The sequence below is a fragment of the Anolis sagrei genome, chromosome 11 (assembly GCF_037176765.1).
Source record: "Anolis sagrei isolate rAnoSag1 chromosome 11, rAnoSag1.mat, whole genome shotgun sequence".
Classification (NCBI taxonomy): domain Eukaryota; kingdom Metazoa; phylum Chordata; class Lepidosauria; order Squamata; family Dactyloidae; genus Anolis; species Anolis sagrei.
In genome coordinates this window covers 302,808-327,402 of record NC_090031.1, presented here as the reverse complement: position 1 = coordinate 327,402, position 24,595 = coordinate 302,808, and the positions used below count along the sequence as shown (strand labels likewise).

Here is a 24,595-nt window from a genome sequence, read left to right as displayed (position 1 = left end):
CTCAAAGAGGCGCACATGTTGCACACAGGCACTGGAACCATCTCGCTCGCAACCGAGGGAAGAACAAGACTCCACTGCAAGGCAATTACGGTCCGCGTCTTTACAGCGGGGGCCACTGCAATGGGGCAACTCAGTGCACCCCCAAAAGAGAGGGCCTGGGCACAGGCAGGGCAGGGGCTCACCTCTTCTTCTCAGGAGAAATAACTGCAGATACATGGCTTCCTAGAGAAGACAATTATGCTGGGGAAAGTGGAAGGCAAAAGGAAGAGGGGCCGACCAAGGGCAAGATGGATGGATGGGATCCTTGAAGTGACTGGACTGACCTTGAAGGAGACCCTGGGGGTGGTGACGGCCGACAGGGAGCTCTGGCGTGGGCTGGTCCATGAGGTAGCTAGAGAAGACAATTATTCTGGGGAAAGTGGAAGGCAAAAGGAAGAGGGGCCGACCAAGGGCAAGATGGATGGATGGCATCCTTGAAGTGACTGGACTGACCTTGAAGGAAGTTTGGGGGTGGGGACGGCCGACAGGGAGCTCTGGCGTGGGCTGGTCCATGAGGTAGCTAGGGAAGACAATGATGCTGGGGAAAGTGGAAGGGAAAAGGAAGAGGGGCCGACCAAGGGCAAGATGGATGGATGGCATCCTTGAAGTGACTGGACTGACCTTGGAGGAGCTGGGGGTGGTGACGGCCGACAGGGAGCTCTGGCCTGGGCTGGTCCATGAGGTCACGAAGAGTCGGAGGCGACTGAACGAATGAACAACAACAACATGGCTTTTAACACAATGCACAAATAGAAGCAGGTTCAGGAGACAGTGGCAGAAGGCTTGTGCATCCTGAGTAAACTGCAATACATTTCAGTGAGGTCCTGATCCATTTTTCAGAAGCCTCCCAAATTCAGGAGTGTTTTTGCTCTGAGATGCTGAAAGATTCATTTTCTATCTGGCCCATTATGGGAGAGGGGACTTCGCAGGCTTCCCTTCCTGTAATTTACGGCATTTCAGCTGTTTCTACTCTAGAGGAGAGGCGCTGCAGGCAGGTAAACATGCTTTCTCTCTGGGGCCCACACCACCCCACACACTCTTTCCAAGGCATTTAAAGGAGGCTTCTAATGCTGTCTACTCTAGAGGTGCTGCAGACAGGCACACGCTCTTTAAGAAGGCTTTAAAGCTGCTACTCTAGAGGAGAGGTGCTGCAGGCAGGTAAACGTGCTTTCTCTCTGGGGCCTACACCACCCCGCACACTCTTTCCAAGGCATTTAAAGGAGGTTTCTAATGCTCTCTACTCTAGAGGTGCTGCAGACAGGCACACACGCTTTCTCTCCTGGGACTGCACCACGCCACACACTCTTTCCAAGGAATTTAAAGGAGGCTTTTAATGCTATCTATTCTAAAGGAGAGATGTTGCAAGTAGGTGCATGTGCTTTAAGCAGGCTTTAAAGCTGCTACTCTAGAGGAAAGGTGCTGCAGGCAGGCACAAATGCTTTCTCTCCCGGGCCTTCACCATGCCACACACTCTTTCCAAGGCATTTAAAGGAGGTGTCTTAATGTTATCTACTCTAAAGGAGAGGTGCTGCAGGCAGGTGTGCATGCTTTACGGAGGCTTTAAAGCTGCTACTCTAGAGGAGAGGTGCTGCAGGTAGGTGTGCACCTTTGTCTCCAAGAACTGAACCATGCCATACATTATTTCCAAGGCATTTAAAGAAGGCTTTAAAGCTGCTACTCTAGAGGAGAGGTGCCACATGCAAGTACGCATGCTTCTCCCTCTTGGGCCTGCATCACGCCACACACTCTTTCCAAAGCATTTAAAAGAGGTGTCTTAAAGCTATCTACTCTAAAGGAGATGTGCTGCAGGCCGGTGCACGTGCTTTACGGAGGCTTTAAAGCTGCTACTCTAGGGAAGAGTTGCTACAGGCAAGAACCCATGCTTTCTCTCCCAGCCTGCATCACACCACACACACTTTCCAAGGCATTTAAAGGAGGTGTCTTAAGGCTAATCTACTCTAAAGGAGATGTGCTGCAGGCAGGTGCATGTACTTTAAGGAGGCTTTAAAGCTGCTACTCTAGAGGAGAGGTGCTGCAGGTAGGTGCATGTACTTTAAGGAGGCTTTAAAGCTGCTACTCTAGAGGAGAGGTGCTGCAGGTAGGTGCATATACTTTAAGGAGGCTTTAAAGCTGCTACTCTAGAGGAGAGGTGCTGCAGGTAGGTGCATGTACTTTAAGGAGGCTTTAAAGCTGCTACTCTAGAGGAGAGGTGCTGCAGGTAGGTGCATGTACTTTAAGGAGGCTTTAAAGCTGCTACTCTAGAGGAGAGGTGCTGCAGGTAGGTGCATGTACTTTAAGGAGGCTTTAAAGCTGCTACTCTAGAGGAGAGGTGCTGCAGGTAGGTGCATATACTTTAAGGAGGCTTTAAAGCTGCTACTCTAGAGGAGAGGTGCTGCAGGTAGGTGCATGTACTTTAAGGAGGCTTTAAAGCTGCTACTCTAGAGGAGAGGTGCTGCAGGTAGGTGCATGTACTTTAAGGAGGCTTTAAAGCTGCTACTCTAGAGGAGAGGTGCTGCAGGTAGGTGCATATACTTTAAGAAGGCTTTAAAGCTGCTACTCTAGAGGAGAGGTGCTGCAGGTAGGTGCATATACTTTAAGGAGGCTTTAAAGCTGCTACTCTAGAGGAGAGGTGCTGCAGGTAGGTGCATGTACTTTAAGGAGGCTTTAAAGCTGCTACTCTAGAGGAGAGGTGCTGCAGGTAGGTGCATATACTTTAAGGAGGCTTTAAAGCTGCTACTCTAGAGGAGAGGTGCTGCAGGTAGGTGCATGTACTTTAAGGAGGCTTTAAAGCTGCTACTCTAGAGGAGAGGTGCTGCAGGTAGGTGCATATACTTTAAGGAGGCTTTAAAGCTGCTACTCTAGAGGAGAGGTGCTGCAGGAAGGTGCATATACTTTAAGGAGGCTTTAAAGCTGCTACTCTAGAGGAGAGGTGCTGCAGGTAGGTGCATGTACTTTAAGGAGGCTTTAAAGCTGCTACTCTAGAGGAGAGGTGCTGCAGGTAGGTGCATGTACTTTAAGAAGGCTTTAAAGCTGCTACTCTAGAGGAGAGGTGCTGCAGGTAGGTGCATGTACTTTAAGGAGGCTTTAAAGCTGCTACTCTAGAGGAGAGGTGCTGCAGGTAGGTGCATGTACTTTAAGGAGGCTTTAAAGCTGCTACTCTAGAGGAGAGGTGCTGCAGGTAGACGTGCACCCTTTCTCTCCAAGACCTGCACCGCGCCATACATTGTTTCCAAGGCATTTAAAGGAGGCTTTAAAGCTGCTACTCTAGGGGAGAGGTGTTGCAGTTGTGCTTTCGCCATATCAAGAGAAGATACAGAAATGGAGAAAAGACCATGATTGCTTGGCAAGGTATAAGGCAGTTGGAAGAGAGTGGTGTTGCATTATAAATAGATGGCTGCCCTGCATGTGAAAAACTCAAGCAAGGTGATGGTGAAACCTGGAGATCTCCATCCATAGGGCCATAATAAGAAAAGTCCAGTTAGGAACAAAATGGGGTAGAAGGCGGAAAGCTCCAGGCGCAGCTGTGAGCTCCTGCAAGATAAGTCAAGACAGAGGCAGTGGCCAGCTCAGCCGCCCTCCCTTGCAAGCGGAGATTGCTGTTATTTTGTCTAGGAGACAAGTTGGCACACAAAGATCTCTGGGTCAAAGGCTGGCAGTAACGTGAAAGCAGCACCCCAATGCCTCTGACACAAATCCAGATCGGCAAAGGCTGTCCCATCCCATATTTAATGTCCTCGTTTTTGAGCCATCCTAGTAGCATTGCCAAGACTTCAAAATGAAAATAAGGGGTCATAGAAATAAACAACACTCAGGTAGTCGCTGTTCACAAGCTTGTATCCTACCTGAGTACCAAATGAAAATATTAGCTCCAGTTGACCTACACCATGTTCATAAATGACATGATGCATACATTTCCTTCTTTAGGAACAGCCCACATGCAAAAATTCAGGTTTTTTTGGGGTAACTTCCCATCCCTATAATAAGGGGCATCTCTGATAATAAGGGACACTTGCCAGCCCTACTGTTGACAAACATTTCCACCTTTGCGAAAGGAAGTATCTTGGCCCTTTGTGTTTGAAGGAGTTGCCTTGATATATCACGCGATGGTGTTTGTTTGCATTCCCTTGTTCTACCTCTTCCCATTTGGCACTTAATTCATATTTGGAGTCTGAAGTTACTGCAAAATGAGACATTTGGAGGCTGAAGGAAAATGTCATGGTCAGGGAGACTGCCCGGGAGAAATAGAAACTGAGGATACAGCTTGGCAAAGTGAGGGGTGATGTTTCGGATTGGTGGGAGGCATATGTGGCCAGCCAAGGCCTTTTGTGCCCACATAATTCTCCCCATCAAAGGATCGCTGCCTTGTCGTGGTGCTGGAGCTTGAGCACCTCATTGATGGCACGAGCGAAACCGTGAAGAGAGGTCAGACCAAGCATTGCGATCCCTGGGGAAGGCAATGGCAAACCACCCCAGTATTCTTCCCAAGAGAACTAAATGGATGGACCAGCACAACCAGAGAGATGTCAGTATGCCATCGGAAGATTGGTCGGAAGATGGCCAAAATGCGACTGGGGAGGAGCAGAAGATAAGTTCAACTAGCCCCAGATGTGATGACGCAGCTAGTTCAAAGCCGAAAGGAAGGCTAGCGGCCGACGGTACTGGAGGCGAACGACGAATCCGATGATGCTCTAAAGATCAACACACCATAGGAACCTGGAATGTAAGATCTATGAGCCAGGGCAATTTGGATGTTGTTATTGGTGAGATGTCAAGACTAAAGATAGACATTCTGGGGGTCAGCGAACTGAAATGGGACCAGAATGGGCCACTTCACATCAGATGACCACCAGATCTACTACTGCGGACAAGAGGAACACCGAAGAAATGGAGTAGCCTTCATAATTAATAAGAAATTCGCTAAAGTAGTGCTTGGATACAACCCAAAAAATGACAGAATGATCACAATTTGAGTGCAAGGAAAGCCTTTTGACATCACAGTGATCCAAATATACGCGCCAACCACAGCTGCTGAAGAAGCAGAAGTAGATCAGTTCTATGAGGATCTGAACTGTGGCGTTGAAGGAGGGTTCTGAGAGTGCCTTGGACCGCGAGAAGATCCAACCAGTCCATACTTCAGGAAAGAAAGCCCAACTGCTCACTGGAGGGAAGGATAGGAGAGGCCAAGATTAAGTACTTTGGCCATATCATGAGAAGAAAGGAAAGCTTGGAGAAGGGAATGATGCTGGGGGGAAAGGGAGGAAAAAGGAAGAGGGCAAGAGGGATGGATGGCATCCTTGAAGGGACTGGCTTGATGCTGAAGGAGATCCTGGGGGTGGTGAAGGCCAACAGGGAGCTCTGGCGTGGGATGGTCCATGAGGTCACGAAGAGTCAGAAGCGACTGAATGAATGAACAATACTCCCCAAGATAGGCGGATTGGAGGGAATTTGACAGAAATTGGATCCAGTGATAACCATACGGAGCATGAAGGATTTTCCTTGACAGTAACAGAAGCAGAGAAGGAAATGGAGGAGATGTCCATCACGGCCTTCTCAACTCATCATTCCATGTTCAACACAATCCTCCCACACAGGCTGGTGTCCAAACTCACAGATCTTGGATTGTCATATTCACTCTGTTCCTGGTCTATGGACTTCTTGTCTGGACGTTCCCAGAGGGTGAGATTAGGTGGTCATACCTCTTCAGCTCAGCTCACTCTCAACACTGGGACACCAAAGGGTGCGCATTGAGTCCTCTGCTTTTCACTTTGGACACATATGCTTGCTCCCCCGTCCACCATAACAAGATGATACAACCGTGGTGGGACTTCTTATCTCTGAAGGGGAGGAGTCTGCCAATTGCAGTGGTTCTCAACCTGGGGTCCCCAGATGTTTTTGGCCTTCAACTCCCAGAATCCTAATAGTTAGAATCCTAACTAGCTGGGATTTCTGGGAGTTGTAGGCCATAAGCATTTGGGGACCCCAGGTTGAGAACTACTGGCCTATCGGGATGCGGTGGAGTGCCTGCTCTTGTGGTGCAGGGACAATAACCTGGTCCTTAACAACAATAAGACCAAGGAGGTCCTAGTGGACGATAGGAAGAACTGACCAGGAATCCATCCTTTGGTCATAAATGGAGACCAAGTGGAGCAGGAGAACAGTTTCAATTCCTGGACATCAATGAGAAGGAGGATCTGACCTGGGACAGCCTTGGTGGAGAGGGCCCAGCAGAGAGTGGACTTTCTGAGACTCCTAAGGAACCAACATCTGAATGGAAAACTTCTGGAGACTTTCTACCACTGTAGAGGGTGTCCTCACCTACTGCATCTGCACATGGTTGGTAGCTGGACAGTGGCAGAGAAGAAGGTGCTCCAAAGGTTCACCTCTTTCTCCCCTCTTTGGAAGGACTTTATAATTCCCACTGTCTGAAGAACACTCAGAACATTTTGTGGATCCATCTCACCCAACATATTGAACTATTGCCACCTGGCAGACGATACAGGGTGACAAAGGCAAGGACAAACAGACTGAGAGACAGCTTTTGTCCTAGAGCAGTGGCAATGTTGAACTCCATGGCTTTGTACTGATGTGGCATTGGGGGTTGTGTGGTGGTGGTGGGAGTGTGGTGGGATGGGTGTGTTGTTTTGTTGCGCACAATGACAATAAAACCTATTCTAGTCTAGTCTAAAATTATCAAGTGTCTGGAGAACGAGCCCTATGAGGAGCGGCGTAAAGAGCTGGCCATGTTTAGCTCGAAGAAGAGAAGGCTGAGAGGAGACATGATGAGGGCCATGGATAAATACGGGAGAGGAAGTCATAGGGAGAAGGGAGCAAGCTTGTTTTCTGCTTCCCTGGAGAATAGGACGCAATGGAGCCATGGCTTCAAACTACAAGAAAGGAGATTCCATCTGAACATGAGGAAGAGCTTCCTGTCTGTGGTGAGAGCTGTTCAGCAGTGGAACTCTCTGCCCCTGATTGTGGTGGAGGCTCCTTCTTTGGAAGCTTTTAAACAGAGGCTGGATGGCCATCTGTCGGGGGAGCTTTGGATGCGATTTTCCTGCTTCTTGGCAGAATGGGGTTGGACCGGATTCCAACTCTAGGATGCTATGATTCTATTCTATGTATTTGTGTATATACTTGGTGTTGCTTGAATGTCATTGGGACCACCACCCGCCTCCTTTCTCCCTTCTCCAGCTCTGAGAAGGAAGGCCCTCCTTACAATGTCTTAGTATTGCCACCTGGCAGGCGGTACAGGGTGACAAAGACAAGGACAAACAGACTGAGAGGCAACTTTTATCTAGAGTTGTGGCTAGGTCGAACTCCATGGCTTTGCACTGATGTGGCATTGTTGGCTGTGTGGTGGTAGGGTGTGTGTGGAGGGATGAGTGTGTTGTTTTGCAACATGTGCTGGGGAAGGCATATACTTGTGCACAATGACAATAAAACATTTTATATTCTATTTTATGTATTTGTGTATATAACCGGTGTTGCTTGAGTGTCATTGGGACCACCACCTGCCTACTTTCTCCCTTCTCCAGCTCTGAGGACAAAGTCCTTCCTTACAATGCCTTGTTCTTGCCGCCTGGCAGACGGTGCAGGGTGACAAAGACAAGGACAAACAGACTGAGATTGAGCTTTTATCCTAGAGCTGAGGTGATGTGGAACTCCATGGCTTCACATTGATGTGGCGTTGGGTGGAGGTGGAAATTTGAAGGGATGGGTGTGTTGTTTTGTGGTGTGTGCTGGGGAAGGCATGGAATTTCATTGTACAATGTACAATGACAATAAAGTTGTTCTAATTTGCCTCACCCTCTCCATCCCTCCCTCTCTGCAAGACCATCTTACCAAGACTGAAGAGAATAAGGAACTTCAGGCACACAAACTCCTGCTTGTCCACCTGGAGCGAATGCAAGTGGAGCACCAGCTCCTGAGCTCTCAAGACCAGGTTGTTGAGGATCGAGCCAGCCTGCGTGGCCACCGTGGACAGGTCCACCTGGAGAGGAAGAGGAAGGAAGGAAGCAAGGCTCAGGACCCCCAAAGTGCCACCTCCACCCAAGGAAGACCTTCAACCCAATGGAAGGACGTCAAGATCCATCCAGACAAAACCCTTGCACGTTGGCATCATATTATGCTGGTTGGGATCTGGTTGAGAAGTTCTCAACTAAAGGAAAGCCTGAATTGAGCTGTTGTGGCCTACACCAATGTAAAGGCCACTGACTCAATGGGTCTACATCAGGAATGGGCCAATTTTGGCCATTCCTCCAGGTGTTTTGGACTTCAACTGACTGACTGATGTCCTATCCCTCCATTCCCGCCATGTGGCACCCAGCTTGTACCTCCTGGCCGGTCACCAGCATCATGCTGTGCTCCTTTCCGTACTGCACTTGGCGGAAAATATGGTCAAAAACGAGCAGCTCGCTCCAGCAGTTTTGCAGTAACTTCATCTGATCTCCCACCTGGACAGAGAAGAGAGAGAGAGACAAAAAGCAGAGCAGGTGAGGCACCTTTTCTTGCCCCTCACATCAATGGCCCTTGAGGTCTCATCCAACTCTATTTTTCTAGACCAACACTCCACATCTATGGAGTCATAGGAGCACAGGCTTTCCTGGAACAACTGGGATTTGGAGACCATTTATGTGGGATATATACCCTAAAGCAGGCATGGGCAAAGGTGGGAATGAGGCTGGAAGGTGAGGCAGAACATGAACTATGTAGTGGAGTTGCCTGCTGGCTGGGGATTAGGGCAGGTGTCATTAAAAATGGTGTATAGCAGACCTGGGCAAATTTGGGCCCTCAGGTGTTGTGGACGTCAACTCCCTATTGTGTAAAACTGGTGGAAAATACAATTCTAATGGACATGTGGTCATACACCTACTAAAGCAGGCGTGGGCAAACTTGGGCCCTCCAGGTGTTTTGGACTGCAAGTCCCTATTATGTAAGACGAGTGGAAAATACAACTCTAATGGACATGTGGTCATACACCTACTAAAGCAGGCGTGAGCAAACTTGGGCCTTCCACGTGTTCCGGACTGCAACTCCCTATTGTGTAATACTGGTGGAAAATACAGCTCTAATGGACATGTGGTCACACACCTACTAAAGCAGGCGTGGGCAAACTTGAGCCCTCCTTGTGTTGTGGACTGCAACTCCCTATTGTGTAATAATGGTGGAAAATACCATTCTAATGGATATGTGGTCACACACCTACTAAAGCAGGCGTGGGCAAACTTGAGCCCTCCTTGTGTTGTGGACTGCAACTCCCTATTGTGTAATAATGGTGGAAAATACCATTCTAATGGATATGTGGTCACACACCTACTAAAGCAGGCGTGGGCAAACTTGGGCCCTCCAGGTGTTGTGGACGTCAACTCCCTATTGTGTAAACTGGTGGAAAATACAACTCTAATGGATATGTGGTCACACACCTACTACTACTACTACTACTAATAATAATAACAACTTTATTTTTATACCCCACCAACCATCTCCCCAAGGGGACTCGGGGCGGCTCATAAGGGACACGCCCAAAAAATTACTAAAGCAGGCATGGTCAAAATTTGACACTCCAGTTGTTGTGGAAGTCCACTCGCTATTGTGTATTACTGGTGGAAAATACAATTCTAATGGACATGTGGTCACACACCTCCTAAAACAGGCATTATTATTATTATTATTATTATTATTATTATTATTATTTGCTACTTCTCAGCCCGCAGGCGACTCAGGGCAGTTTACAGTCAACACCAAAACATAAGAATACAGTAAAAGATAGTAAATAATATAAAACACAGTAAAATCAATTAAAACGTATGTCATCCAAGTCTCCTTGTTAAAACCATTGTCCAATTTCATTTGTCCAGTAACTCCCTTTTCCTATGTCTGTTATGCTGTATTTGCAAACACTTGCTTGCAATGCCAAGTCTTATCTTTCTTCCGAAACATTAAAGTGGAGGGGGCCAACCTAATATCCCTATGGAGGGCATTTCATAGCTGAGGGGCCATGACTGAGAAGGCCCTGTCTCTCGTCCCTGCCAGCCGTACTTCAGCCCTCCAGGCAGGAGCAAACTTCAGCCTTCGACGTGTTTCGGACTGCGACTCCCTATTGTGTAATACTGGTGGAAAATACAATTCTAATGGACATGTGGTCACACACCTACTAAAGCAGGCACGAACAAACTTGGGCCCTCCGGGTGTTGTGCATGTCAACTCCCTATTGTGTAAGATGGGTGGAAAATACAGTTCTAATGGACATGTGATCACACACCTACTAAAGCAGGCCTGGGCAAACTTGGGCCCTCCAGGTGTAGTGGACTGCAACTCCCTATTGTGTAAGACTGGTGGAAAATACAACTCTAATGGACATGTGGTCACACACCTACTAAAGCAGGCATGAGCAAACTTGGGCCTTCCACGTGTTCCGGACTGCAACTCCCTATTGTGTAATACTGGTGGAAAATACAACTCTAATGGACATGTGGTCACACACCTACTAAAGCAGGCATGAGCAAACTTGGGCCTTCCACGTGTTCCGGACTGCAACTCCCTATTGTGTAATACTGGTGGAAAATACAACTCTAATGGACATGTGGTCACACACCTACTAAAGCAGGCCTGGGCAAACTTGGGCCCTCCAGGTGTAGTGGACTGCAACTCCCTATTGTGTAAGACTGGTGGAAAATACAACTCTAATGGACATGTGGTCACACACCTACTAAAGCAGGCATGAGCAAACTTGGGCCTTCCACGTGTTCCGGACTGCAACTCCCTATTGTGTAATACTGGTGGAAAATACAACTCTAATGGACATGTGGTCACACACCTACTAAAGCAGGCATGAGCAAACTTGGGCCTTCCACGTGTTCCGGACTGCAACTCCCTATTGTGTAATACTGGTGGAAAATACAACTCTAATGGACATGTGGTCACACACCTACTAAAGCAGGCATGAGCAAACTTGGGCCTTCCACGTGTTCCGGACTGCAACTCCCTATTGTGTAATACTGGTGGAAAATACAACTCTAATGGACATGTGGTCACACACCTACTAAAGCAGGCATGAGCAAACTTGGGCCTTCCACGTGTTCCGGACTGCAACTCCCTATTGTGTAATACTGGTGGAAAATACAACTCTAATGGACATGTGGTCACACACCTACTAAAGCAGGCATGAGCAAACTTGGGCCTTCCACGTGTTCCGGACTGCAACTCCCTATTGTGTAATACTGGTGGAAAATACAGCTCTAATGGACATGTGGTCACACACCTACTAAAACAGGCATGAGCAAACTTGGGCCTTCCACGTGTTCTGGACTACAACTCCCTATTGTGTAATATTGGTGGAAAATACAGCTCTAATGGACATGTGGTCACACACCTACTAAAGCAGGCCTGGGCAAACTTGGGCCCTCCAGGTGTTGTGGATGTCAACTCCCTATTATGTAAGACGGGTGGAAAATACAGTTCTAATGGACATGTGATCACACACCTACTAAAGCAAGCCTGGGCAAACTTGGGCCCTCCAGGTGTTGTGGACTGCAACTCCCACAGTTCCTAACAGCCTCAGCCCTTTTCTGTTTCCCCCTCAACTGCTTAAGTGGAAAAGGAAAGGCAAAAGGAAAAGGAAAAGGAAGGGACCTGGGGCTATTAGGAATGATGGGAATTGAAGTCCAAAACACCTGGAGGGTCAGTCCATGCCTGCCCTAAAGACACCAAATCCAGTCTAACAGAACAGAATAACTTTACCGTCATTCCACATTGTACAATGAAACGAAATGCCTTCCCCAGCACACACCACAAAAACAACACACCCACCCCTCCACACTGCCACCACCCCCACACAGCCCCCAATGCCACATCAGAGTTGTAGTCCAAGATTCAAACAATCTTATCCCTTTTGCGCACACAAAACAACGAGAAGGCATGGAAGAGAAGGGCGGTCAAAGCCGCCTTGTTCAAGCTCCTCTCTCTTATCTCCAGAACTTCACTTGATGGGACCAAGAATCTCCCCCGATGCTTTCACGTTGCGCCTTGATGGGCGCATCCCCCGGCCGGCCGGCCAAGGGAAGGATGGACACAACACGGCCCTGTTGTTCTCTGGACAAAAGGAACAGTGTCTCCCAAGCGACGCCGGCTGAAGATGTGGATACAATTGTCCCTCTTGGGAGATACTCCGTCCACCGTTCCTCCGCTCAGAAGGAATGGGGAGTGGGAGACGTTGGAGAGAGACTCTCCCTTCATTCCTTTGGCCGAGGGATCCCTATCCGCCTCCCCTGTACACAAGCAAAAGAATGATCCCAGAAATCCTAGAAATCGCAAGAGAAAGCTCACTGCTTTGAGAATGTTTCACCAGGCGGCCAAAGGGATTCGAAGCTCAAAAGGTTTCAGAAGCCCTGTGCTAGAAAAAGTGGTTCTAGACCGGTCAAAGGCCACAAAAGCAGCCTCAGTGGCCAAGAGGAACCCTACGGCCATGCATTATTATTATCTATATATATATAAATGCTCTGTGCATAATGAATGAATCACACCAAATTTGGCAACAAAACATCTCACAATACGAGGAGTGACCATCACTCAAAAAATTATGATTTCGTCATTTGGGAGTTGTAGTTGCTGGGATTTATAGTTCACCTACAATCAAAGAGCATTCTGAACCCCACCAACGATGGAATTGAACCAAACATGATCCTAACAGGAGCGGAGCGCAGGGAGCACACAACCCCCCTGTTGCACCAGCTCCACTGGCTGCCGATTTGCTACCGGGCCCAATTCAAGGTGTTGGTACTGGCCTATAAAGCCCTAAACGGTTCCAGCCCAAGATACCTATCTGACCGCATCTCGGCCTATGAACCCACCCGGACTTTGAGATCTTCCGGGGAGGCCCTGCTCTCGATCCCGCCAGCCTCCCAAGCACGGTTGGCGGGGACGAGAGATAGGGCCTTCTCGGTGGTGGCTCCTCGGCTGTGGAACGCCCTTCCTGTAGACGTGAGGCTGGCACCATCTCTCATGACATTCCGTAGAAAGCTGAAGACCTGGATGTTTGTGCAGGTGTTCGAGTAATTCAGTGCAATTTTGGTAATTTGAACATAGGAACGGAACAATGGATGACGAATTTGGATCAAGCTTGGATGATGAGGCGATCGGGGATGGGATTTGTGATAACTGTGTATTGATGATAGCTTATTAGCTAGTAATGGAACTGTGTAATTTAACTGTAATTGTATATTAGTTATTGCTGTTTTTATTGTCTTTGCTGTTTGGAAACCGCTGTGAGTCGCCCTGGGACTTGAGATACAGCGGTATACAAGAATAGTAAATAAATAAAATAAATAAATAAACTTGGCACACAGAACTCCCATGACCAACAGAAAATACCGGAAGGGTTTTGGTGGGCATTGACCTTGAGTTTGGGAGTTGTAGTTCACCTCCATCCAGAGAGCACTGTGGATTCAAACTGTGATGGATCCGGACCAAACTTGGCACGGATACTCAACTCCCATGACCAAGAGACAATATTGAAAGGGTTTTGGTGGGCATTGACCTTGGGTTTGGGAGTTGTAGTTCACCTACACCCAGAGAGCACTGTGGACTCAAACAAGGAGGGATCTGGACCAAACTTGGCACAAGCACTCAATACGCCAAAATATGAACACAGATGGAGTTTGAGGGAAATAGACCTTGACATTTGGGAGTTGTAGTCACTGGGATTCACAGTTCACCTACAATCAAAGAGCGTTCTGAACCCCACAAACGACAGAATCAGGGCAAACTTCCCACACAGAATCCCCCTGACCAACAGAAAATACTCAAGGCCATCCAATCCAACTTCCTTCATCAGGGCAAGAAAACGTAAACAAAGTCCTCCTGACAAAGAGCCATCCAGCCATAGATATAGATAGATAGATATGATTCACAGACAGAGAGATATAGTATAGATCTGAAAGAGACCCCTAAAGAAGGACAATTCTATGTTGCATGTTCCAGAGGAGGCAAACCAGACACTCTCCGCATCCACACTGACAAAGAAACCGCAAGAAATACTATTTACTCAAAAGGATAAAGAAATTACATATATTAGAAACCAACATTTTCTCGTTACTTTATTGTCCAGAACAACAGACTGGGCCACAGCAACGCCTGGCAGGGGACAGCTAGTTGTTATTATTATTATTATTATTGTATTGTCGAAGGCTTTCATGGCCGGAATCACTCAGTTCTTGTGGGTTTTTTCGGGCTATATGGCCATGTTCTAGAGGCATTTCTCCTGACGTTTCGCCTGCATCTATGGCAAGCATCTTCAGAGGTCTGCTGGAGCTGGGAAAAAGGGGTTTATATATCTGTGGAAAGACCAGGGTGAGACAAAAGGCTTTTGTAAGATGGGCTAGGTGTGAATCTTTTCAATTGACCACCTTGATTAGCATACAATGGGCTGACTGTGCCTGGAGCAAACTCTTAATGAAAGGTGATTAGATGTCCCTGCCTGTTTTTCTCTCTGTTGTTTTAATTTTAGAATTTTTTAAAACTGGTAGCCAGATTTTGTTCATTTTCATGGTTTCTTCCTTTCTGTTGAAATTGTCCACATGTTTGTGGATTTCAATGGCTTCTCTGTGTAGCCTGACATGGTGGTTGTGAGAGTGGTCCAGCATTTTTGTGTTCTCAAATAAAATGCTGTGTCCAGGTTGGTTCATCAGGTGCTCTGCTATGGCTGATTTCTCTGGTTGGAGTAGTTTGCAGTGCCTTTCATGTTCCTGGATTCTTGTTTGGGCGCTGCGTTTGGTGGTCCCTACGTAGACTTGTCCACAGCTGCATGGTACACGGTAGACTCCTGCAGAGGTGAGAGGATCCCTCTTGTCCTTTGCTGAACGTAGCATTTGTTGAATTTTCTTGGTGGGTTTGTAGATTGTTTGTATGTTGTGTTTCCTCATCAGCTTCCCTATGCGGTCAGTGGTTCCCTTGATGTATGGCAGGGACACTTTTCCTCTGGGTGGATCTTCATCTTTACTCTTGTGGCTTGTTCTTGGTCTTGCAGCTCTTCGGATGTCTGAGGTGGAGTCTCCATTGGCCTGGAGAGCCCAGTTGAGGTGGTTCAGTTCATCTTGGAGGAGGTGGGGTTCACAGATTCTTTTTGCACGGTCTGCCAAGGCTTTGATGGTGCTTCTTTTTTGACTTGGGTGATGGTTGGAGTTTTTATGTAGATATCTATCTGTGTGTGTGGGTTTTCTGTAGACGGTGTGACCCAATTGTTGATCTGGTTTGCGGATGACTAGGACATCTAGAAAAGGCAGTCTTCCTTCCTTTTCTTTTTCCATAGTGAACTGGATGTTAGGGTGGATGCTGTTAAGATGTTCCAGGAACCTGTTGAGTTCTTCATCTCCATGGCTCCAAATGGTGAAAGTGTCATCCACATATCTGAACCATATCGTGGGCTTTTTGGTTGCTGTTTCAAGAGCTTGTTTTTCGAATTGTTCCATGTAGAAGTTAGCTATGACTGGGCTGAGAGGGCTCCCCATAGCTACTCCATCTTTCTGTTCGTAGAATTCATTGTCCCACTGAAAATAGCTGGTGGTGAGGCAATGGTGAAACAGCGCCGTGATGTCTTCTGGGAACCTCTGGTTGATGAGTGCCATGGTGTCTGCAACTGGGACCATGGTAAATAGAGACACCACATCGAAGCTGATCAGTTTGTCCTTTGTATTTAGCTTGAGATTGCTGATTTTTTCAATGAAGTGGGCTGAGTCCTTGATGTAGTGTGTTGTGAGCCCACCAAACGCAGCAATGCCCAAACAAGAATCCAGGAACATGAAAGGCACTGCAGACTACTCCAACCAGAGAAATCAGCCATAGCAGAGCACCTGATGAACCAACCTGGACACAGCATTTTATTTGAGAACACAAAAATGCTGGACCACTCTCACAACCACCATGTCAGGCTACACAGAGAAGCCATTGAAATCCACAAACATGTGGACAATTTCAACAGAAAGGAAGAAACCATGAAAATGAACAAAATCTGGCTACCAGTTTTAAAAAATTCTAAAATTAAAACAACAGAGAGAAAAACAGGCAGGGACATCTAATCACCTTTCATTAAGAGTTTGCTCCAGGCACAGTCAGCCCATTGTATGCTAATCAAGGTGGTCAATTGAAAAGATTCACACCTAGCCCATCTTACAAAAGCCTTTTGTCTCACCCTGGTCTTTCCACAGATATATAAACCCCCTTTTTCCCAGCTCCAGACCTCACCCTCTGAGGATGCCTGCCATAGATGCAGGCGAAACGTCAGGAGAAATGCCTCTAGAACATGGCCATATAGCCCGAAAAAACCCACAAGAACTGAGGATTATTATTATTATTATTATTATTATTAGAAACACCACAAGATGTGTCCACAGCAGACACTCTGCTGGCTGTTGTATTGGATCACACAAGTGTAGGACTGTCTGATGCATCAGCGAATTATTATTATTATTATTATTATTATTATTATTATTATTGTTAATATTTCTACAGGATCACAGTGTTCTCTTTGGCTGGCACAGGGGGTCGAGTGCCATTTTGGAAGGGGCAGGCCCAACCAAGGTGGCTTTGAGACCCCCCGAAAATGGCCCAATGACCCCTCTGGGGGTTGCGACCCCCAAGTTGAGAACCACTGTTCTAGAGAGTGTCCTAACGTCCTGCATCTGTGCATGGTTTGGTAACTGCACCGTAGCAGAGAGGAAGGCGCACCAAAGGGTCTTCTGGACAGAGAAGCATGGGTTGCCCTCTTTCTCCCCTCTTTGGAAGGACTGTATAGGTCTTAAGAACGCTCAGAGCATTCCTGGGGATCCCTCCCACTTGGCATATTCTTTTTCTTTGAATTATTGCCACCTGGCAGGTAGTACAGAGTCACAAAGGCAAGGACAAACAGACCGAGAGATAGCTGTGGCTATATTCAAGTCCATAGCTTTGCAACAATGGGGCATTGGGGCTGTGCAATGGTGGTCAGCGTCTGGAGAAGTGGGTGTGTTGTTTTTGTAGTGTGTGCTGAAGAAATCATTTAATTTAATTGTGCAATAGCTCAATGACAATAAATCTACTCTATCACAACAATGTCTTATTGTTGCCACCTGGCAGACGGCACAGGGTGACAAAGGCAAGGACAAACAGACCAAGAGATAGATGTGGCTATGTTGAATGCCATAGCTTTGCATTAATGGGGCATTGGGGGCTGTGCAATGGTGGTCAGCGTCTGGAGAACTGGTTGTGTTGTTTTTGTAGTGTGTGCTGAAGAAATTATTTAATTTAATTTAATGTGCAATAGCTCAATGACAATAAATCTACTCTATCCTGTATTTGTGTATATACCCGGTTTTGCTTGAGTGTCATTGGACCACTGCCTGCCTCCTTTCTCCTTTCTCCAGCTCTGAGAAGGAAGCCCTTCCTCACAATGTCTTATTGTTGCCACCTGGCAGACGGCACAGGGTGACAAAGACAAGGACAAACAGACCGAGAGATAGCTGTGGCTATGTTCAAGTCCATAGCTTTGCAATGATGGGGCATTGGGGCTGTGCAATGGTGGTCGGCGTCTGGAGAAGTGGGTGTGTTGTTTTTGTAGTGTGTGCTGAAGAAATTATTTAATTTAATTAAATGTGCAATAGCTCAATGACAATAAATCCATTCTATTCTATTCTATTTTGTATTTGTGTATATACCCAGTGTTGTTTGAGTGTCATTGGACCACTGCCTGCCTACTTTCTCCCTTCTCCAGCTCTGAGAAGGAAGCCCTTCCTCACAATGTCTTATTGTTGCCACGTGGCAGACGGCACAGGGTGACAAAGACAAGGACAAACAGACCGAGAGATAGCTGTGGCTATGTTCAAGTCCATAGCTTTGCATTAATGGGGCATTGGGGCTGTGCAATGGTGGTCAGCGTCTGGAGAAGTGGGTGTGTTGTCTTTGTGGTGTGTGCTGAAGAAATCATTTAATTGTGCAATAGCTCAATGACAATAAATCTACTCTATCCTGTATTCGTGTATATACCTGGTTTTGCTTGAGTGTCATTGGACCACTGCCTGCCTCCTTTCTCCTTTCTCCAGCTCTGAGAAGGAAGCCCTTCCTCACAATGTCTTATTGTTGCCACCTGGCAGACGGCACAGGGTGACAAAGGCAAGGACAAACAGACCAAGAGATAGATGTGGCTATGTTGAATGCCATAGCTTTGCATTAATGGGGCATTGGGGGCTGTGCAATGGTGGTCAGCGTCTGGAGAACTGGTTGTGTTGTTTTTGTAGTGTGTGCTGAAGAAATTATTTTATTTAATTTAATGTGCAATAGCTCAATGACAATAAATCTACTCTATCCTGTATTCGTGTATATACCTGGTTTTGCTTGAGTGTCATTGGACCACTGCCTGCCTCCTTTCTCCTTTCTCCAGCTCTGAGAAGGAAGCCCTTCCTCACAATGTCTTATTGTTGCCACCTGGCAGACGGCACAGGGTGACAAAGACAAGGACAAACAGACCAAGAGATAGATGTGGCTACGTTGAATGGCATAGCTTTGCATTAATGGGGCATTGGGGGCTGTGCAATGGTGGTCAGCGTCTGGAGAACTGGTTGTGTTGTTTTTGTAGTGTGTGCTGAAGAAATTATTTAATTTAATTAAATGTGCAATAGCTCAATGACAATAAATTTATTCTATTCTATTCTATTCTATTCTATTCTATTCTATTCTATTCTGTATTCGTGTATATACCTGGTTTTGCTTGAGTGTCATTGGACCACTGCCTGCCTACTTTCTCCTTTCTCCAGCTCTGAGAAGGAAGCCCTTCCTCACAGTGTCTTATTATTGCCACCTGGCAGATGCTACAGGGTGACAAAGGCAAGGACAAACAGACCGAGAGGCAGCTGTGGCTACGTTGAATGGCATAGCTTTGCATTAATGGGGCATTGGGGGCTGTGCAATGGTGGTCAGCATCTGGAGAAGTGGTTGTGTTGTTTTTGTAGAGTGTGCTGAAGAAATCATTTAGTTTAATTAAATGTGCAATAGCTCAATGACAATAAATCTATTCTATTCTATTCTATTCTATTCTATTCTATTCTATTCTATTCTGTATTCGTGTATATACCCGGTGTTGTTTGAGTGTCATTGGACCACTGCCTGCCTCCTTTCTCACTTCTCCAGCTCTGAGAAGGAAAGCCTTCCCTACAATGTGTTATTATTGCCACCTGGCAGACGGCACAGCGTGACAAAGGACAAACAGACCGAGAGATAGATGTGGCTATGTTGAATGGCATAGCTTTGCATTAATGGGGCATTGGGGGCTGTGCAATGGTGGTCAGCGTCTGGAGAACTGGTTGTGTTGTTTTTGTAGTGTGTGCTGAAGAAATCATTTAGTTTAATTAAATGTGAAATAGCTCAATGACAATAAATCTATTCTATTCTATTCTATTCTATTCTATTCTATTCTGTATTCGTGTATATACCTGGTTTTGCTTGAGTGTCATTGGACCACTGCCTGCCTACTTTCTCCCTTCTCCAGCTCTGAGAAGGAAGCCCTTCCTCACAATGTCTTATTGTTGCCACCTGGCAGACGGCACAGGGTGACAAAGACAAGGACAAACAGACCAAGAGATAGATGTGGCTACGTTGAATGGCATAGCTTTGCATTGATGGGACATTGGGGGCTGTGCAGTGGTGGTGGGCGTCTGGAGAACTGGTTGTGTTGTTTTTGTAGTGTGTGCTGAAGAAATCATTTAGTTTAATTAAATGTGCAATAGCTCAATGACAATAAATCCATTCTATTCTATTCTATTATGTATTTGTGTATATACCCAGTGTTGCTTGAGTGTCATTGGACCACTGCCTGCCTACTTTCTCCTTTCTCCAGCTCTGAGAAGGAAGCCCTTCCTCACAATGTCTTATTATTGCCACCCGGCAGATGGTACAGGGCGACAAAGGCAAGGACAAACAGACCAAGAGATAGATGTGGCTATGTTGAATGCCATAGCTTTGCATTGATGGGACATTGGGGGCTGTGCAGTGGTGGTGGGCGTCTGGAGAAGTGGTTGTGTTGTTTTTGTAGTGTGTGCTGAAGAAATTATTTAATTTAATTTAATGTGAAATAGCTCAATGACAAAAAAAATCTATTCTATTCTGTATTCATGTATATACCCAGTGTTGCTTGAGTGTCATTGGACCACTGTCTGCCTCCTTTCTCCCTTCTCCAGCTCTGAGAAGGAAGGCCTTCCTCACAATGTCTTACTATTGCCACCTGGCAGACGCTACAGGGCGACAAAGGCAAGGACAAACAGACTGAGAGGCAGCTTTTATCCTGGACTGTGGCTATGCTGGACTCCATGGCTTCACATTGATGTGCGGTGGTGGTGGGAGTGTGTTTTGTGGTGTGTGCAGGGGAAATAATTTAGTTTTGTTGTGCAATAGTACATTGACAACAAGCCAATTCTATTCTATGTATTCGTATCTACACCTGGTGTTGCTTGAGTCTCACTGGGACATGACACTCACAGTCACCTATGGAACCACCGCCAGGACTCTGCACTTGGAGGACAATCTTACTCGGACAATGAGGGATCCTCTAAGTAAGTAAGTAAGTAAGTAAGTAAGTCCTCAGGGAAGGATCCTTGCAGGAGGAGAAGCAGCAGCAAAGCTCTTTCCTCCATATCCTAGTCAACGCCAATTCCGTTTGCCCAGTGGCCAGAACGAGGCCCATAGAAGAAGCACGCGTAGATGTGAGCCCAACAACACTTTTCTGCTCTTGTTCCCCTGGCAACTGAGGCATATTGCCTCACACACACACACACACACACACACAGAAGCAAATACACAACTGCAGGACTAAGTAGCCCCTGAAAGCCTTCTCCACTATGACTTTCTAATCTGAGGACTAGGGGACTCTGGTAGTCCAAAGAGCGAGCTTTCTTTCCTGGAAGTTACATGGATTCCACCTTCCTAAGAAAGGTGCCGCAGTGGGTTAAAGCGCTGAGCTTCTGAACTTGTTGACCAAAAGGTTCCAGGTTCGAATCCGGGGAGCGAGGTGAGCTTCCGCTGTCAGCCCCAGCTTCTACCAAACTAGCAGTTCGAAAACATGCAAATGTGAGTAGATCAATAGGTACCGCTTTTGCGGGGAGGTAAAGGTGTGCGATGCAGTCATGGCAGTGGGCACATGACCTTGAGGCGTCTACGGACAACATACTGAGGGAGGAAGGAAGGGTAGAAAGGAATGGAGGGAGGGAGGAAAGGGAGGAATTAAGGGATGAAAGAGAGAAGGAAGGAAAGACCGAAAGGAAGGAAGAAACAAGAAAGAGGGAGGGAAGGAAGGAAGGAAGGAAGGAAGGAGAGAGAGGGAGTGAGGAAGGAAGGAAGGAAGGAAGGAAGGAAGGAAGGAAAAAGAGAGGCGGAAGGAGGGAGGGAGGAAGGAGAGAGAGGGGGAAGGAGGCAGGGAAGGAGGAAGGAAGCAAGAAAGGAAAGAGAGAGGCGGAAGGAAGGAAGGAGAGAGAGGGGGGAAGGAGAGAGTGAGAGGGAGAAGGAGAGAGAGGGAGTAAGGAAGGAAGGAAGGATGCAAGGAAGGAAGGAAGGAAAAAGAGAGGCGGAAGGAGGGAGGGAGGAAGGAGAGAGAGGGGGAAGGAAGCAGGGAAGGAGGAAGGAAGCAAGAAAGGAAAGAGAGAGGCGGGAGGAAGGAAGGAGAGAGAGGGGGGAAGGAGAGAATGAGAGGGAGAAGGAGAGAGAGGGAGTAAGGAAGGAAGGAAGGATGCAAGGAAGGAAGGAAGGAAAAAGAGAGGCGGAAGGAGGGAGGGAGGAAGGAGAGAGAGGGGGAAGGAAGCAGGGAAGGAGGAAGGAAGCAAGAAAGGAAAGAGAGAGGCGGAAGGAAGGAAGGAGAGAGAGGGGGGAAGGAGAGAATGAGAGGGAGAAGGAGAGAGAGGGAGTAAGGAAGGAAGGAAGGATGCAAGGAAGGAAGGAAGGAAAAAGAGAGGCGGAAGGAGGGAGGGAGGAAGGAGAGAGAGGGGGAAGGAAGCAGGGAAGGAGGAAGGAAGCAAGAAAGGAAAGAGAGAGGCGGAAGGAAGGAAGGAGAGAGAGGGGGGAAGGAGAGAATGAGAGGGAGAAGGAGAGAGAGGGAGTAAGGAAGGAAGGAAGGATGCAAGGAAGGAAGGAAGGAAAAAGAGAGGCGGAAGGAGGGAGGGAGGAAGGAGAGAGAGGGGGAAGGAAGCAGGGAAGGAGGAAGGAAGCAAGAAAGGAAAGAGAGAGGCGGAAGGAAGGAAGGAGAGAGGGGGGGGGAAGGAGAGAGTGAGAGGGAGAAGGAGAGAGAGGGAGTAAGGAAGGAAGGAAGGATGCAAGGAAGGAAGGAAGGAAAAAGAGAGGCGGAAGGAGGGAGGGAGGAAGGAGAGAGAGGGGGAAGGAAGCAGGGAAGGAGGAAGGAAGCAAGAAAGGAAAGAGAGAGGCGGGAGGAAGGAAGGAGAGAGAGGGGGGAAGGAGAGAATGAGAGGGAGAAGGAGAGAGAGGGAGTAAGGAAGGAAGGAAGGATGCAAGGAAGGAAGGAAGGAAAAAGAGAGGCGGAAGGAGGGAGGGAGGAAGGAGAGAGAGGGGGAAGGAAGCAGGGAAGGAGGAAGGAAGCAAGAAAGGAAAGAGAGAGGCGGAAGGAAGGAAGGAGAGAGAGGGGGGAAGGAGAGAATGAGAGGGAGAAGGAGAGAGAGGGAGTAAGGAAGGAAGGAAGGATGCAAGGAAGGAAGGAAGGAAAAAGAGAGGCGGAAGGAGGGAGGGAGGAAGGAGAGAGAGGGGGAAGGAAGCAGGGAAGGAGGAAGGAAGCAAGAAAGGAAAGAGAGAGGCGGAAGGAAGGAAGGAGAGAGAGGGGGGAAGGAGAGAATGAGAGGGAGAAGGAGAGAGAGGGAGTAAGGAAGGAAGGAAGGATGCAAGGAAGGAAGGAAGGAAAAAGAGAGGCGGAAGGAGGGAGGGAGGAAGGAGAGAGAGGGGGAAGGAAGCAGGGAAGGAGGAAGGAAGCAAGAAAGGAAAGAGAGAGGCGGAAGGAAGGAAGGAGAGAGGGGGGGGGAAGGAGAGAGTGAGAGGGAGAAGGAGAGAGAGGGAGTAAGGAAGGAAGGAAGGATGCAAGGAAGGAAGGAAGGAAAAAGAGAGGCGGAAGGAGGGAGGGAGGAAGGAGAGAGAGGGGGAAGGAAGCAGGGAAGGAGGAAGGAAGCAAGAAAGGAAAGAGAGAGGCGGAAGGAAGGAAGGAGAGAGAGGGGGGAAGGAGAGAGTGAGAGGGAGAAGGAGAGAGAGGGAGTAAGGAAGGAAGGAAGGATGCAAGGAAGGAAGGAAAAAAAGAGGAGGAAGGAGGGAGGGAGGAAGGAGAGAGAGGGGGAAGGAAGCAGGGAAGGAGGAAGGAAGCAAGAAAGGAAAGAGAGAGGCGGAAGGAAGGAAGGAGAGAGGGGGGGGAAGGAGAGAGTGAGAGGGAGAAGGAGAGAGAGGGAGTAAGGAAGGAAGGAAGGATGCAAGGAAGGAAGGAAGGAAAAAGAGAGGCGGAAGGAGGGAGGGAGGAAGGAGAGAGAGGGGGAAGGAAGCAGGGAAGGAGGAAGGAAGCAAGAAAGGAAAGAGAGAGGCGGAAGGAAGGAAGGAGAGAGAGGGGGGAAGGAGAGAGTGAGAGGGAGAAGGAGAGAGAGGGAGTAAGGAAGGAAGGAAGGATGCAAGGAAGGAAGGAAAAAGAGAGGAGGAAGGAGGGAGGGAGGGAGGGAGGTAGAAAGAAAGGAAGGAGAAAGAGAGGGGGAAGGAGGGAAGACGGAAGGAAGCAAGGAAGGAGAGAGAGAGAATGAGGAAGGAAGCAAGGAAGGAAGAAGGGAGGGAGGGAGGGAGGAAGTAGAAAGAAATGGGGCAAGGAGGGAGGTAAGAGAGACGGAAAGAAAAACAAAAGGGAAGGAAGGAACAAATGAGAAAGAGGGGGGAAGGAAGGAAGGAAGAAAGGAAAGAAGGCGAAAGAGAGGAAGGAAAGAAGGGAGGAAAGAGGAAAGGAAGGAAGGATAGGATGGTGAGAGAGAAGAGGGCCTGAGAAAAGAGTCCAAGGGGCCGCATCCGGCCCCCCAGGCCTGGGTTTGCCCATACCTACCTGAACTTTGAGAAAAGGAGACCCTGCCATTCTGGATTTCTGAAGTCCTCTTTTGAATCTCTTGCTGGGACTTCAGAAATGCAGAATGGCAGGCTCTCCTTTTCTCATAGTTCAGGTAGGTATGGGGAAAACCAGGGTGGGGGGCCATTTGGGCAAAGGGGAGGCAACAGCCCCGGAAAAATCAAAGGCTGGAGGGAAGGAGCTTTGAAACCAGCCTAGGAAAGAGTGAATGGTGATAATGACGTGCTGCACCTGCAGAAGACAATTAATTCTCCCCCAGTTACAAAACAGTATCCGCTCTGGTCTGAAAAACACACAAGGAAGAAGGTTTCGCAATTGATGTCCCCCTGAAGGATGACCTTTGCGGAAAGAGAAAGAAAGAAAGAAAAAGAAGGGCTCCCTGATCAACAGAGGAGAGGTGGCTCTTGAGAGGTGCAAATTGTTTTGAGGCCCAATTAATTTGAGGCGGGAGTCTTGCAA

General features: G+C 47.7%; 1 protein-coding gene across 6 annotated transcripts in view; it reads right to left on the bottom strand.

Annotated features, from left to right (window-relative positions):
- Positions 1-24,595, bottom strand: part of NR5A1 (nuclear receptor subfamily 5 group A member 1) — an 80,765-nt gene that overhangs the window by 5,332 nt on the left and 50,838 nt on the right. For all 6 annotated transcript variants that reach the window (XM_067471731.1, XM_067471734.1, XM_067471732.1 and 3 more), the window contains 2 exons: positions 8,373-8,492; positions 7,882-8,029 (listed from right to left, as the gene is read on the bottom strand). In XM_067471731.1, coding sequence (XP_067327832.1) covers positions 7,882-8,029; positions 8,373-8,492 — 268 coding nt within the window. The remainder of the gene's footprint in view (positions 1-7,881; positions 8,030-8,372; positions 8,493-24,595) is intronic.